The 16,416-nt window shown below is 38.6% G+C and overlaps 1 protein-coding gene across 5 annotated transcripts in view; it reads right to left on the bottom strand.

The window, feature by feature from the left end:
- Positions 1-1,755: 1,755 nt before the first annotated feature.
- TDRD15 (tudor domain containing 15) overlaps positions 1,756-16,416 on the bottom strand; it is a 35,259-nt gene continuing 20,598 nt past the window's right edge. The window contains exons 1-3 of one of the 5 annotated variants that reach the window (XM_089477908.1): positions 14,931-15,012; positions 4,592-10,776; positions 1,756-3,397 (exon numbers count right to left, since the gene is read on the bottom strand). In XM_089477908.1, coding sequence (XP_089334034.1) covers positions 4,604-10,771 — 6,168 coding nt within the window. In that variant the 5' untranslated portion in view covers positions 10,772-10,776; positions 14,931-15,012 and the 3' untranslated portion in view covers positions 1,756-3,397; positions 4,592-4,603. Of the gene's footprint in view, positions 3,398-4,589; positions 10,777-13,877; positions 13,917-14,930; positions 15,013-16,416 lie in introns of those variants that run through there. The other 4 variants (XM_089477909.1, XM_089477907.1, XM_089477912.1 and 1 more) reach the window with 4 other exon arrangements.

Genomic DNA, 16,416 nt, shown 5'->3' with positions numbered 1-16,416 from the left:
AATCTTCTGCAAAAGAGTAACCCTACAGTGAGTGAAGTTAAGCAAGTCAGGCATAGACGAAGGCTTTGTAGGTAACAGCAACTTCCATCCATTCCAATAAACTCACACAGCTACAGTGTTAATGGCTGGATTATACAAGGAATGCTATTTTACTACTCCATTGTATTTAATAGGATGTGAGCACTCATAGATTTTGTTATACACACAGGGAGTCCTGGAGCCAAACCCCAGCAGATACCAAGGGCCCACTATACACTGTATTTAAAAACAAAACAAAACAAAACCAAAATGAAAAAACTAGAACTAAAAAACCCAAAACTAGAAATAATAACCACCCCTTTTAATAATTAAAAAAAAAAGGTTTGAGATAAACACTCATTCTTCAGAAGCAGACATTTTAAGAGAGTGTCTGCTTAGCCCAACCACATACAATGCAGTCAAACCCCAAGCTGCAGCAAACCAGATCCAAACAGTGAAAGGAAGAACTTTTTCCATTTCTATCTCAGAACAGAAGACATTTCGTATCTTAGCACCCCAGTTCCTTCCCCTATAAATGTAGGAAGCCATTAAAAGAGTCTTCTGTACATGTGAGCAAGGAACTATTCCCTAATTTAAGAATTTACTATCCCCAATCTATGCGCTTAAAATCCAAACAGTGAAAGGAAGAACTTTTCCCATTTCTATCTCAGAACAGAAGACATTTCGTATCTTAGCACCCCAGTTCCTTCCCCTATAAATGTAGGAAGCCATTAAAAGAGTCTTCTGTACATGTGAGCAAGGAACTATTCCCTAATTTAAGAATTTACTATCCCCAATCTATGCGCTTAAAACTTATGTGCCAAAGCCAATACATATTCTGGCATTGTTTTCTGATGTGTCTTATAAAGCATGTTCCACATCTGCTCCAAGTACATTTAATTCAACAGCTGAGGCTTTGCTTCCCATGCTTCTGCCAAATTAAAGTCAATGGGAATCAGGAGCAATAGCTTTTTGTTAGATGTACTACCTCTACAGAATGTCTTCTTCAGAGAAACAAAACATGACTTTCAAAAAACCTTTGGCTAATACTCGTGTCATTTCTGTTAATCTCTGAACTACGCGCAACTGCAGTTTACTGCTGTGCATTGGTTTGTTTGGAAGGAATTGTAACTGTCTTGTTTCCTGATGCAGTTTTGTATTTGCTGATCCTGGGAATGCTTTATTTTTATATTGTGACCCACTTTTGTAAAGACAAAATGGGATACAAATTGTTTTTATAAGCATGCCTTGCACTTTATCCTATCTAGTGCAGACACACAATGGCTGTTGGTCCTTGAATTTCTACAGAGATTCATACAGCAAAGCAATACGCATCACTGGCGAAACAGCCATGACCAACAGCATTCTGTTTTTAGTGCTGAAATGGCACCAACAACTGCAATAACAAAAGTGTCTATGGTTGCTTATTCTATATTCTGGACCATATGAAAGGAAAACACATACAGACACAGAAAACACACACACACACACACAATCTCACTGAGGTTACAACACCAAGTTTCTTGATTTCTGCACACTTATTTTAATGTATTTATTTCTACCATCAAGAAAGCTTTGAAGAAGTGGAGAGACGGTGTTATAATGAAAACCAAAAGACAACCTTAATGTTTATTCTAGCTTTATTGCTACTGCATTAAGAAGCTCAGATCACTGAAATCAGAGGATGTTTTTACTTAAACACAGCAGCACACTCTATGTACATAAAGACTGAACATAAATATTTTAATACTATGTGCTAGTTCCCTCATAAGTTAATTAATGTCCTAATAAACAAGTTCTTTATTAACATCCAGTTAACATCAGAATTTCTGAAGTTGTATCATGAGATTGTGTAAGTACATAGTTTGGCTTCATATGGATTGTCTGAACAAAGAAGCATATTCTTCTCTGGTGTTAGAAGAACCCCTCAGTGAAAGAGGATGCATCAGCTCTACAGATGGACCACAGTACTTAGATGCAACAGTTCCTTTCATCATTTGGAGGCACTGTTTAAACCACTTCTGTGAAACAGTTATAATGAGTTGGGAAGGATGGATTTTAAAGAGAAATCTATCAAGCCTTAAGTGGAGCTTCCCCTTTCAAATGCAGCTCCTCACGCAAATAAAAGCAAAGTGCAAGCAAATAAATGCATGTCTAAAACTACAAAATTACAGTTCCTGTGAGCAGATAAAAATTATTTATCAACATTTAGTGCTGAGTTCCTTTAGAACCAAATAAATATATACACTCTATATAGCACATATATAATAAAATATGCTGCACAATTTAGATACTTCCTTCTGGTAAACAAAACATTATGTTGTTGTTGCGTGCCTTCAAATCATTGTCAATAATACCAATTTCTTATTGGTATGTATCCTGATATATACATATCCTTAGCACATATTACTGTCTGTAGCCAGACTTCAATATCTGAACTCAGTTAATACGTGAGTATTCTCAGTCATGTGCAACTGAGTAGGGGATCGTTCAAATATACCATTGGAATTGCCAGAACGTGTGAGAATTCACAGGGAATACTGACCTGCATTTTATAATAATAAAGATACTTGCCAATATGTTTTGCTGGAGTCAAAAGATTTTGACATTCTATTAGATCTGTGCCAGATCAATTTCTTTCGGATAGTAAAAGCATTACACCAAGAGGCTTTGGCAGGCTTGGCACAGTGCGTTTAAAGCAGAAGTGTACTTAAAGCATACTACAAGTGTGCTTAAAGCTGAAATCCACAAAACTCAGGGATCAAATGCACAACAAGTTGCTGCTTCTCACCATTCTGCATTCCTTATATAGCCTGTTGTGTAAGTAATTTCAGCTGAACAGCCTGCTATAGTTTAATACGTGGAACCATCCATAGAATACATTGTACTGCAGTGTTTCAGAAACTAGTTGATTGTTACTTTTTTTTAAAACCACAAACAAAATTGCAAAACATTGTTAGACTTTACTAGTGGTTTCAGCAATACAGAAAAAAGTAGTGTTTAAAAAAAATGATTAGGCCTTGGTCCACAAGGATACCAATGCTGCAAGAAGACTGATATAATAAACACAATTCTTTTCATTATTATTTCAAAGACAAATCAAGATACAAAGAACTGATAAAAAGCACAATTGCCTGGAAGAAACAAATACAGTGGTGCCAAAACTGTATGGACACTAAAGGCTGTTGCAAATTTTCAAGTTCATGGATGTTTGTTTTAGAATTGTAAGAGTATGGTAGAATAATTCCATCGCAAACACTGGCAATTTAAAATTTTAACCTATGGTCTGTATTTTTCTGCAGAGGCCTTGAGCAATTGACTAGTGTCCAAATTTATTACTTGTATCCAAGTGTAGAGATTCATTTTATCAGGTTTTTACCTGAAAAAGAAATCAGATTAAGAACATATAAACAATAGCATAAACTGCATTTATTTACTTGGGTTTATTTTTTTTTTGGTGGGGGGGAATCAGAATACATAAACATGGCTTCAGTAAATATTAGGAACTAATTTCTGAATATGCTTTACCTAGGATCTTAGCATGTTTCTAAACAAAGTGTTGCTGTTTTGTTTTTCATTCTTAAATGTATCTGAAATAGTTTATGCTTAGTTTCTAAGGTAGTGTCCGTGTGTAAGAACTTCTAGAAATGCATGAAGCTTTAACTAGGCTTTATCGGAAATGTGTGGAGTCATAGCCAAATGACTAGATTACTGTGGTCAAACTAATCATGGTGGCAGGTGATCTGTTGGTGGACTCATGGTTAAATTGTTACAAAGTGGAAAAGAGAGATTTAAAAAATTGCATGCGTGAAAGTTAAGGGGACAAGCTCAATACTTCTGAATTAATGTTTTTCCTCAAGCCACAGGTTTAAAAAGCTGTTTTCCTCCTAGGGGCAGGCTTGGGTTTGGGGTTGTTGTTGTTGTTTTTTACGAGATTCACCAACTAGAACTGGATTGATACTCTCAGAATTAAAAAGGTTCCTCTAAGCCCAGAAAGTCATTCGCAGTTCAAAAGAGAACTGAGCTCAGTCCTTCAACACAGAAGTCCACTCTTGGATTTCCCCAAATCTTTTAATTGCAGGTAATAAATCTCTGGTATTACAAATTAGAAAGATATCTTACCAAACTAAATTCTAATCTACCTTCGGCCCATCTCTAGCCTACATTGTTTAAAGTAAGTCCTGGGAGGACTTGTCAAAAATATTAGAAATAATTTCAAGAAAAGCAATTGTGCATGTTGGGTTCAGTTATACCTACCCATCTATGCTGGCTTTAAATTCTCTCTCTCTCTCTCTCTCTTTTTTTTTTACATACACACACACTTTCCTAGCTTTCTTGTAGGGAGTTGGTACAATCCACATATTAGTATGCCAACTGGCATGTTGTGTCACCCTGCACTGCCCCTATTCTAGTGGTTAAGGCAGCTATTTAATCAATCCAGGCCTCTCAGTATGATAAACTGAAGATATAATTCTTTACATTCCAGCCTCATCTGGATTCAAAACTGGATCTAAAATAATTATTTTCTCCATACAAATGAATAAATCTATTTAAGGAATCATTTGAAACTAACCTCTCCCATGAACTATTCATGTGCTTGACTCTCTTCATGAACCTGCATCCCATCAATCTTGGCAGTCAGTTCCGAAACAGCAGGGATCTTGTGTGTTGCTTTTGACAGGAGGCCTGTAGAGTGAGTTTGTTTGACTTTTCTGTCACCAGCTTGGTTAAACAGGTTAAGATGACTTTCGTTATTTCTTCTGCTACTGCATATCAATGCCTTCCAAGCTTTTTTCTTAGAACATAATTTTTTGGTGTGATTCTGTCTTGAAATTTTGCCACATCTGAAATGCAAACCTGTTTTTTGTGGATCTTCTTCCCTATCTGACAACACAATTATGGCATCAGAGTTCTTTTGATTGCACATTTGAGATGGCTCACAAAGATTTTGTGAGTTCAACAAACCAGTGTTTGCACAATTAATTGAACCAAACGACGCTGTAGTTTTAGTATACACTGCACAACCTGCAGCAACCAACATGTCTGCTGCGTTCTTCTGCTCACAGAAAACATCTACCTCTAGTTTCAGTCCATGGCGGTTCTGTCTGAATCGGAATGTGAGACCTTGTCTTCCAAAAAATTCTTGAACTTTAAGTTTTGCTTCATCATTCCACTGATTCCCGTCAGCAGGTGACACTCTAAACAAACAAGAAGGGTAAGTTAATCGTGGGCATTTGACAAGCTCTTCTGGGATAACTTTCAATTTGTGGATATCAGAGATAGGAAAGGAAGCTGATAACCCATCATCAATAAAAGTAAGTATTAACATACTGGAAACTCTTAAGACTTCAGAAACTTCAACTCTGTTCCACTTTTCATTATCCTCAGCCTTTAATAAGCAGCAGGCACCAGGAACAATGAAATTCTGTGGCACAGATGGCAGATTTTCAGGAAGGTCAGACAGTAGCGTAAACAATGCTTTCAGAGTTTTAAATGAATCTTCTAACTGGATGCAGAAATCTGAAGGGTCAGTGACCGATGTGACAAATCCAGCATACTGCCTATCGGTCTGGAATGATGTCCATGAAACTGAATTAGGTCTGAACGATAACTCTGGCACCGTTTTATCCATTAATATATTTCCTGATATATTAGTTAAAGATCTAATGAAAATGAGGCGATTCCAATATTCCAAAAGGAGACTCTCGTCTATTAAAATGTCTACTTCCCAAACAGAAATAGATTCTAGGTATCTGAGGAACAGGAACTTTATGACATGATGTTTTATAACTGTTACCACATTCTGAAAAGACAGATTGCCTAGATTTCCAATCCAAACCCATTTGCAAGGCACTGCTTTCCTGGGAATACTTCGGATCTTGCCACCCAGAGTCCTCACATCATGAATTGACACTACTTCAAATTTCCCCAAATCCATGAAAAATACCAACATATACTCCTCATCTGCATATTTCCTTATAATTTCAGAGCGATACCATTTCAAGGTTGTCTGAGATTTTGTCAGGCATTCCAACCCTTCTTTAATATTTTCCACTGCAGGGAAGGAGTTCTTCTCAGCTTCTTCAGCAGCCATCACATTTAAATCAAGCAGCATTTGGGCATCCTTATTCAATTTCACAAAGAAATCACCATTTCTGGAAACATGACCTATTTCACCTATTTCTCTCTGTCCAGGTTTTATTTTTTGGTAGGCAACCTTAGGCAGACCTTCCCACATATTTTTGCTTTCTGGTTTTTTAGTTTGATAATGATTGCAAAAATCTGCATCTGCTATTAAAAGCTGTTTTGTGATGTGATCAAGATTTGACACAAGTTTTTTCGGTAAACCTATACTGATTTCTCTCTGCATCAACTCACTTATTATAGACACTCCATTAAAGAATATATCAATCTCCCACTGTTGACCATGCTGTTGTAAAAATTCAAACGTGAGTAGCTGATCTTTTACTTTAGTGACAAAGTAGGCAGCAACATCACTACTCCAGTCTTTATATGGAAAAGCACACTTTGCTTTGCTAAGAAAACAGTGTATGCTAAGTCTTGGGAAATTTAAGAAATCCTTTTCCATCTTGAAGATTTTTGATGCACTCACTATTGTTGTATTACCATAATCAATAAATTCTATTTCAAAATACTCTTCTGATTTAATTTCTTTAACAACAGCTCTATATATGCAATCATCAAGTTCATACTCTGCTAAAACAACATCCCCTTCCTCAAGTTCAACATGTGTCTCTGGCTTGAAAGCCAGCATGCCTCCGTTCAGTTTCTCAGCAAGTTGCACAATTGTATCCTCATCCTCTGCACAATGAATATAGAAACTTGACGGGCTAGTTACCCAGGAAATGTAACCCAAAATTTTGGTATTTGGCTGAATATTATGTTGCTTAAGACTGGTATATTTTTTCCTACTAGTACCATTCCTTTCTTGTTCAAAAGGGCTTAATTTCATCAAATGCAATTCAGTCATCTTATTTTCAAGCACATCTTGACTAGGGTGGTCAACACTTTGCACCAACATTCCTGTATTTTCTGTTGGGAGCTTTACATGCTGTTTCTTAAGATCAAAGGTTCCTTTTCCACACTCAGCATTTAACTTGCCAAGATTTGGTTTGTTTCCTATTCCATTATTCCATCTAACCACTTTTTTTTTTACTTCTGTTTTATCTGCATCAAACTTCACTTTGGATACCATTTCCTTCTTTCTATAAGACTCTTCTCTACTTCTGTCTATAATTTCTGGGTCCTTGTTACATTTACTTTGTTTTAATAATTCTCTGATCTTCCTATTTATTTGTAGATTGTTATCATACAATTCCACACCAAGCTGCCCATCCGATTCTTTAGCTACTATCACTGCTTTCAGATCTTTCCCCAAGTAATTTGTTTCAAACCATTTATTTATTTCAACAGGGATTTCAGCATCTTTAAAATCTGCCAGATAACACTTGATGGCTTGCATAGGGGTGAAGAATAATTCTGAAGCATGATCTGGAATAGAAATCAATTTATTTTTTGCTACCAACTGTTTATTCCCAAAGTCCACAAAGTTTACTTGGCAGTAATCCGATGATTCGCTGGGAAATGCTAAAGCTCTATAGAAGAGGCCATCTTCAAAATATTGGGCTAAGCATAATCTGTTAGTCTTTATTTGGTCTATACCATTTGTCATTTGACTAATCTCTGCAATCTTTTTCAACAGCGTGTCTATATCCTTTGCATTTCTATTTAGCTGGCAATAGAATTTTTTAGCGCTGTATATATGAGTTACACAAACCTTCTCTTCATTTCCAATTTTTATATTAAAAGATGAATAGTAAAAACTGTACAGCGAGAATGATGGCATAATGGATCTTGAAAATTCAAAAGAGCCAAACTGTGCATGACCACGTTCTAGGAGAAACTGATGTAAACTACCAAACGGACTCCGCAGGTCAACCACATTATAGAGAGAATTGGGACTCTTAACAATTAGGGCAAAGATTGTACAAGTCAGTTTCCCATGGGAAGATGAGAGAAAATCCTGGAAATCACTATATGCCTCTTCAGTCCAATTACATGGATCAAATATTAAGGATTCAGTAAGTTTGAAAAGACAACATCTGAATACTTGACTTTCCAGTGTCAGAAAATCTGGGAGAATAGCTTGAAGATCTTTCAGCAAAACTCTTTCACAGTTGCCATAGTCCACAAATAATACATCAACTTCAGTTCTGGAAAGCCGTTCCAGTACTGCAGCTCTGTACCACTTTCCATCCTTAGAATGTTTGACAACACAGGCAACCTGCCCATTCTCATATGGGTTTGTGTGCGTGTTGTAATGAAGTTGAATTTGCTCCATCAAGTTGTTTAGCTCCATTAGTTTATTCTGCATCTGACATGAAAAGTGACCTAGTGAAATACTGTGACAACATAACACATCAAGTATAGTTCCTGGTTTAAATGTGTACTCTTTATAAGGTTTCTGGTTGTTAGTTTCCCCAAAGGCTTTTCTATATTTTTTGGAAAGTAAGCTTTCCCATTGTATGGAAGCAAAGCCAGTTTTTTTCACAGGAGGACAAATATTCAGTAATTTCTTATTCTGACCAGCACAGTTAAAGCTCACAATTTTATTCTTCTGAGTATGAGATTTAATTTTTGCCCTTTTACATTCAAGTTTTGAGCAATCTTCTTGAGAATCTGTGGTAACTTCGGGAAGTGGATCTTTCTTTACTTCCCAATATTCTGCATATCCAGCCTGAATCATAAGCTTGAGAACATCACCTTGCTCTGTGCCATTCATACACTGTACATTGACAATGTACACATCTTTCTTTTTTGCAATGGGATGGATTATGAGTTGTTTGCCTTCCACAATTGTTTTAAAAAAGTCAGTTTCTTTCTTAATCCATTCATCCTGAATTGAATGTGCATTAGCAAGTGAACAATATATGGCTAAGGCTGGTAATTCTAGAAATTCAGGAAGCAAAATTCTCACGTCAAAAAGAGACACTATTGCAGTATTCCCAAAATCCAAAAAGCTAACAGTAGCAGTACTGCCTTCCACTTTCATTATAACAGCTCTGTAGAAATTCTTATCTTTGCCATATAGGGCACAACACAGCTTTCCAGGTTCTGGATTTTCTAAAATATTATCAGTTTCAGCTATATCATATACATCTGCTATTTTTTCCATCAAATCTTCAAACTTATCTAGATAATCTTTAGTTTGAACCCAGAAGTTTGATGGATTCAAGATATACACTGTAACAGCAAGACAGATAGAATCTATTTTCATTTCTGCTGTTTGGCAAGGCATTTTTAAAGGGCAGCACATTGAAGGAGAGTCCTTTTTATCTGAAGAATGTTCTGATTGTAGAGTATCCCTATAATTACATTCAGAAAGTGTAAGACTTGCACCAGAGGTTGTGTCCCCCAATGTACAAGAAACTTCCTTGTTAAAGGAAGGACAGCACTGTGGAACCACATTATTTCCTTGAGGGAGATGTTCAGCATTTTCTGCAGAATATTTGTGCAATGTAACATAATACACGTATTCATCAGCACTGAAAAGATCAATCTGGACAAAAACCGTGCTTTGTCTTAACAGGGCCTCCTTAAATATTTCTAGTTGCTTTTGTCTTACAGTTTCCTCCTCATCATTAAGACATGATAGTGCACAAGCAAATGAAAACCCAGGCACTGAAATGAATTCTGGTTGAAGCTTCAAAACATAACTGGAAGGCACAACTTCGCAACCGCCAAAATCCATAAACCAAACCTTCACTTTGTTATCAGAAAGCAGCTGCTGAATCACTCCTCTGTGCCACTGACCACTTTTCCGTTTTGCTGCACAAAGAACTCCAAGATTCTCAAAGGACAGAATATTTTCTCCACTCATAGTTTCATAAAGGGAGGACATGTGTGCCGTCAACATATCCAGATCCATCTCCTGTCTTAGCAACTGGCAGTAAAATTTACTTGGACTGACTGCCACGGATATTTTCACTTTCTCTACCTTACCAACAGGTAAGGGTGGCTGAAGGTTTTTCAGAATTTGTTCTGGTTCCGTTCCAGCACTGAATAATACAGAGTCTGACCTTGTGTATTTCTGCTGCAAAAGATCTGGCATTTGTTTACAAAGAGACTCTTTTGGAAATTTAGTCAACATTTCTACAATTAGACAGAATGTATCTCCGTCAACAAGTTTTCCCAATTTCAAGTCAACCAAATCGCTAGTTATTTTTGGCACATCAAGGAGAAATGTTTGATGTGGTAGAATGGCTTGTATTTGGCCTTTAATCTGCAAGTTCCTTAAGGCTGAAAAGTAATTCAAAGCTTTTAGAGTCCATTTTTCATCCACTGGTAGTATATTTGCAAAAATCCCAAAAACCATCTTTGGGGGCAGTTGGAACAGCTCATCAGTGGCAGAAGCAATGTGGGTTTCATGAACTGTCAATACTTTCCCACTGTCTATAAGAAATACTTCATAGCTTTGGTTCTTCTTTTGTACTATTCTTCCCCTGTACCATTCTCCACAATCCGGATCTTCTACTAAACAAACTTCACCATCGCCAAGGCTCTCTTTTACCTTTGACACCTGCTGTATTTCACTCTGTAGTATGTGGTAGTCAAACTCACATTCTGTGTAATACTGGCCTTGAAATTTCACAAGAATTTCTTTTGGATGGTAGTATACATCAGTCAACTTCAAGTGTACTTCCAGAAACCTTGTTAATAAAGACGAATCCATCCCACCTGGAAAAAACAAAATGTAACATAAGCAATCATGTTTTTAAAAAGTCAAGATGCCACCTCATACAGAGTCAGATCATTTCTCCATGTAGCTCAGATCTGTCCAATCTGAATAGCATTAACAGCGCTTCCACAGACTCATATTAATGTTAAGATACCCTGCAAAATCTTTCCTCCCTGTCCTATAAGATCTCTAGTGAGTCTTGTCTATATTGGACAAGCTGTTCTATGGGTTCTGAATAGCTCAAGAATCATTTTGAATGTTTTCCTGCTGTGATGGTGGGAGTGGGGGTGGGGGGAAAGTCGGAAAATCTAGAAGACTTTTCTTTTCCACTTCTGATGATAAAAAAAAAATTAAAGATTGCATTCCCTCATATAGTACACAAGGGAAAATCCCTGCTGAACCACCCCATACTGCATGACAGGAAAAAGCACAACAAACCTCAAAGAATGGGATGAAGAATGCAGGGAGGAGCAAAACCAAGTCACTAAATTTTGCATATTTATCTCCACACACAAGTGAGAGCAAGAGTGTTGTAATGGCTCATATGTTGGACAATCATAGAATCATAGAGTTGGAAGAGACCACAAGGGCCATCCAGTCTAACCCCCTGCCATGCCTCTGCTATGATTAGGTTGGATTCTCCAGCTTGACCATGGAAACCCACTAATGACCTATGCACAAAGATGGAAAGAGTCAACAGTCCTGAGATGAGAAGATTGGTTGTTCAAATGGTATGACCTTGGCTGCATCCGCACTGCAGAAATAATCTAGTTTGGGCACTGCTTTAACTGCCATGGCTCAGTACGATGAAATCCTGGGATTTGCAGTTTGTTGTGGCATCAAAACTCTGTGACAGAGAAAGCTAAACTAAAAATCCCAAAATTCCATAGCATTGAGCCATGGCAGTTAAAGCAGTGTCAAACTGAATTTCTTCTGCAGTGCATATGCAGCCTTAGTACAAATTGATAAGTTGACAAATACATGAAATATAAGAGGGTTCTGTTATGGTTTTTTCAAGTTTTTAGAAAAAGGAATGTTTTATATTTTTCTTAGGTCCTGGGTGAGGACTTTTAATTGCACTATAATAGTAGGTTTTAAACCACATAATAATCATCATATTAACTTTGGAATAAACTAAAGTTAGATAAGTAATATAAAAGAAGCATAGTCAGGTATGCTGGAAGCCGTTGTTTCCATTCAGTGTGTAGTACAATTTTGTTTTGCATTTTCAACTTTGTTTGTTGTGAGTCGTATGTGGTTTTTCCTTGTATGGTTTTTTTTACATATAGAAAATTAGTGTGTACTGTATTTATGTGTCAATATTTGTGTGTTTGATTATTTTAATAGAAATATTTAAAAGAAAAAAGGAAACTCACTGGGAGATCTTGAGAGAGTAACACACTCTCAGCCCCTGACAACCCAACAATATGTATGCCTTAGGGTCACCCTAAGTCTGAAACGACTTAAAGGCACACAACAAGTGTATGAATTTATTGACTGTGGTGACACTATAAATGTATACCGAAAAATGGAGAAGGTCAGCAGGGAGCAAAAATTGTGAAGGACCTCGGAGGAGATCAAGTGAAGAAGGTTAAAGAGGCCAAAACTTTCAAGTTGTCCAAAGAGTGAACATGAGGGGCAAGCAATAGAGAATGAGGATGGATTAGATTGGGGGGTAAACTATCAACAGGGTTCAAATCCCAACTCAGCCACAGAAACCCACTGGGTGAACTTGGGCGAGTCACACTCTCTCAGCCTCAGAGGATGGCAATGCCAAACCCCTCTGAAAAAACTGACCAAGAAAACCATGTGATAGGGTCGCCATAATGTTGCATTGTTTGGGAGGAGTTGTCAGGTTTTTAGGTCAAAATCTCATACATACATGCTTACTTTGGATTAAGTCCCACTAAACCCCATGGTGTTTTTTTCTGAGTAGACACACTAAGGACGGGTGACTAAATATCCTAACCGCAAAAGACAAAGCACCACAAAATGCAGGACATTCAAGGAAAAAGTGTGGGGGGAGCCAGTTTTGGAAAGGGCCAGAAAGAAGTTACTTGGTGGAAAGAAAAGGAAAGGAAAAGGTGTATTTGCAGAGAAGGCACCACTCCAGAAAAATGAGGACCATTTGGCTCCAAGAGCCTGCATGGTGTAGTGGTTTGAATGTTGGATTACAACTCTGGAGACCAGGGTTCAAATCCTTACTCAGCCATGAAACCTACTGGGTGACCTTGGGTAAGTCATGCTCTCTCAGCCTCCAACATTATTCACTCTTCACAGACTACCGTACTATGCAGGGCACAATACACTTACCCTTTGGACTTCATGCTTTTGGCAAGGAACACCTCCGTTCCAAAAAAAGTGTCTCTATTGGGGTGGCACTGCATGCACCACACCAGTGAAAATTATGAGTGAGAGTAAATGCTAAAGAGAGTCAGTATAGTGGAGTGGCTTGAGGGTTAGGTTATGACACTTGACTTGGGAGACCAGGATCAAATCCCTCCTCAGACCAAGTCACACTCTCTCAGCCTAAGAGGATTCAGAATCAAACCATAGTGGAATGGCTTGAGAGTTGGATCAGGACACCTGGAGCCCAGGGTTCGAATTCCTGCTCCCAAGTCACACTCTTTCAGCCTAAAAGGGCTCACAGAATCAAGTTGGACCAAGTCACACTCTCTCAGCCTAAGAAGACTCAAAGGATCAAACCACAGTGGAGTGGCTTGAGGTTAGGACACTTTGGAGACCAGAGCTGAAATCCATACTCAGATGTTGAGCCAAGTCACACTCTCTCAGCCTCAGAGGACTCACAGGAGCAAACCACAGTGGAGTGAGTGGCTTGAAGGTTGGGTTAGGACACTTGGGACCAGCCCAGCGTTCCACTCCCTGCTCCAAGTCACACGCTCTCAACCTCTTCAAGGGGAAGGCAATGGCACAGTGGTCTCTGTACCCTCCCTCTGAATAAACCTTGCCAAGAAAACCCAATGATAGGGTGGCCATAAATCGGAAAGCAACACAACACGAATAGTAGCAACAGCAGTAGTAGCAGCAGCAGCAATGGCAACAAGAGCAGGCACCACGTGCCTCCCTCCCTGGCCCTTACTTCTGGGATGGCGCCTGTTCCTGCTGCTGCCTCCTTTCTTCCTGCACTCCTCCTCCTCCTCCTCCTCAACCATCCCGGGCGCCTGGGAAAGGAAGCACTGCAGCAGCAATCTCTTTTGGGGATGGCTGCTACTGCTGCTGCTGCTGCCTTTATCTCCTTCAGCCCTGGGAGGGCCTTCCCTTCCTCCTCCCCCTCAGACATTTTAAGAACCTCAAGGCCTCTTTCATCATTTCATTTGTGTTGTGGGAGGGGGCATTACCCCCCCACCCTTAGTTCTCCCAGGTTCTGTTTGCTGCTTTCCTTTTTCTTTCAGCAGCAGGAGGAAGGGGGTTGGTTGTTGTTGCTAGGACTGCATCCATCCACACTGCAGGAAATAACAATAACCCCACTTTAACTGCCAAGCTGGATCCATGCTGTGGGACTCTGGGATTTGTAGTTTGTTGTGGCACCAGGGCTCTCTGACAGAGAAGGCTCAATGGCTCACACGAAGCTTTTAAAAAGTCTCAGAATTCCATAGCATTGAGCCATTTACAGTGGTCTATAATATATATGTGTGTGTGTGTATACACATACACACACACACACACATATGGCGTACATGATATATATATACATACACACACATACATATATATATATATACACACATATACACACACATATGGTGTACATTATATATATACACACACATATATACATACACACACATATACATATATACACACACACACACATATATATATATATATACACACACTTATATACACACATATATACATATATATATATATATATACACACACACATACATATATATACACGCACATACACACACATATATATATAAATACATACATACATAAGTGTCCTAACCTCAAGCCATTCCACTATGGCTTGATCCTATGAGTCCTCTTAGGCTAAGAGAGCATGATTTGGTCCAACTTGGTCTGAATAGGGATTTGAACACGTCCTCCAATATATACCTATATGCTTGTCCCTCCACATTCTCTGAATATGGAAAAACCGCAAATAACAAAAACACCATGTTTTTACCTGAGAGGACACCTCTCTAGGAATCTCTAGCTCTGCTGGTGAAACTCTATGGTCAACTGCCAACAGACATTGACCATAGAACTGCGCTGGAGGAGCTACAAAGGCCTAGTGGAGTGTCCTCTCTAGGAATTTCTAGGTCCTCCAGTGCAACTCTATGGTCAACTGCCAACAGACACTGACCATAGAACTGTGGTGGAGGAGCTACAAAGGCCTAGTGGAGTGTCCACTCTAGGAATCTCTAGGCCTTTCAGTGTAAGTCTGAGTTAAAATTGACCATAGAGTTGCATTGGGGGACCTAGAGATTCCTAGAGAGAACATATTAACCAAATCCGTGAATAATCAAATCCTCAAATATCAAATCCACAAATATGGAGGGATGTGTGTGTGTCTGTGTGTGTGTGTGTGTGTGTGTATATATATATATATATATAGAGAGAGAGAGAGAGAGAGTTTTTGAGGCACCTGAGCTCTTTCTGACAGAGAATGCTAAATGACTCACAGAACTACAGTTCCCAGGATTCTCTAGCACTGAGCCTTGGCACAGTTAAAGAAGTCTCAGACTGGATTATTTCTGCAGTGTGTTTTGTGTGTTTTAAGTGCCATGGCTCAGTGCTAGGGAATTGTGTGAATTGTGTGTGATGGAAGTGAAGGCTATTTTTAATTTATGTTTTAGTGTTAGTAGTATATTATTATTATTATTATTATTATTATTATAGTAATCAATGTTTTAGCTCTGTCTTTTTAAAAATATATTTATTTATTTATTTATTTATTTATTTATTTATGATATTTATAACCCGCCCATCAGCCCTAATGGCTATATTGTAACCCTTTATTGTGGTGTCATCTTGGCTTCGACTTTGGTCCAAACACACACTGCAGAATTCCATAGCACTGAGCAATGGCAGCCATGGCAGTTAAAGTGGGGTCAAACCAGATTATTTCTGCAGTGCGGATGCAGACACTGTGGTGTTTTCTTTGTTTCCAACTCAGAGCTACACCTACAACTACATCCTGCAGGGATCTGCAGTTTTACAACCTCCTGCAGAATTAGGGCCAAAACACAATGCAGAAATAATCCAGTCTGAGACCGCTTTCAGAGCTACATCCTGGGAACTGTAGATATTTAGCCTTCTCTGTCTGAGAGATCTGGTGCCACGGCAAACTACAGTTCCCAGAATTCCCTAGCACTTAGCCAGAGCAGTTAAAGCAGTCTCAAACTGTATTATTTCTGAAGTGTGTTTTGGGCCCTTAATGCAGTTGGACACAGCTTTAACTGCCCTGGCTCATTGCCATGAGATGCTGGGATTTGTAATTTCCTGTGATATTTAGCCTTTCCTGTCAGAGAGCTGTGCTCCTACAGCAAACTATAAATCCCAGGATGGAGCCATGGCAGTTAAAGGGGTGTCAAACTGCATTAATTTTGCAGTGTGGCAGCAGCCAAAGGCGAACCTATCACAGAGGGTTGTTTGGTTTTTTTTAGTAA

Source organism: Sceloporus occidentalis, unplaced genomic scaffold, assembly GCF_023333645.1.
Source record: "Sceloporus occidentalis isolate IW3139 unplaced genomic scaffold, rSceOcc1.0.p SCAF_12, whole genome shotgun sequence".
Classification (NCBI taxonomy): Eukaryota; Metazoa; Chordata; class Lepidosauria; order Squamata; family Phrynosomatidae; genus Sceloporus; species Sceloporus occidentalis.
Note: the sequence above shows the minus strand (reverse complement) of the source record. Positions and strands in the feature narration are given on the sequence as shown.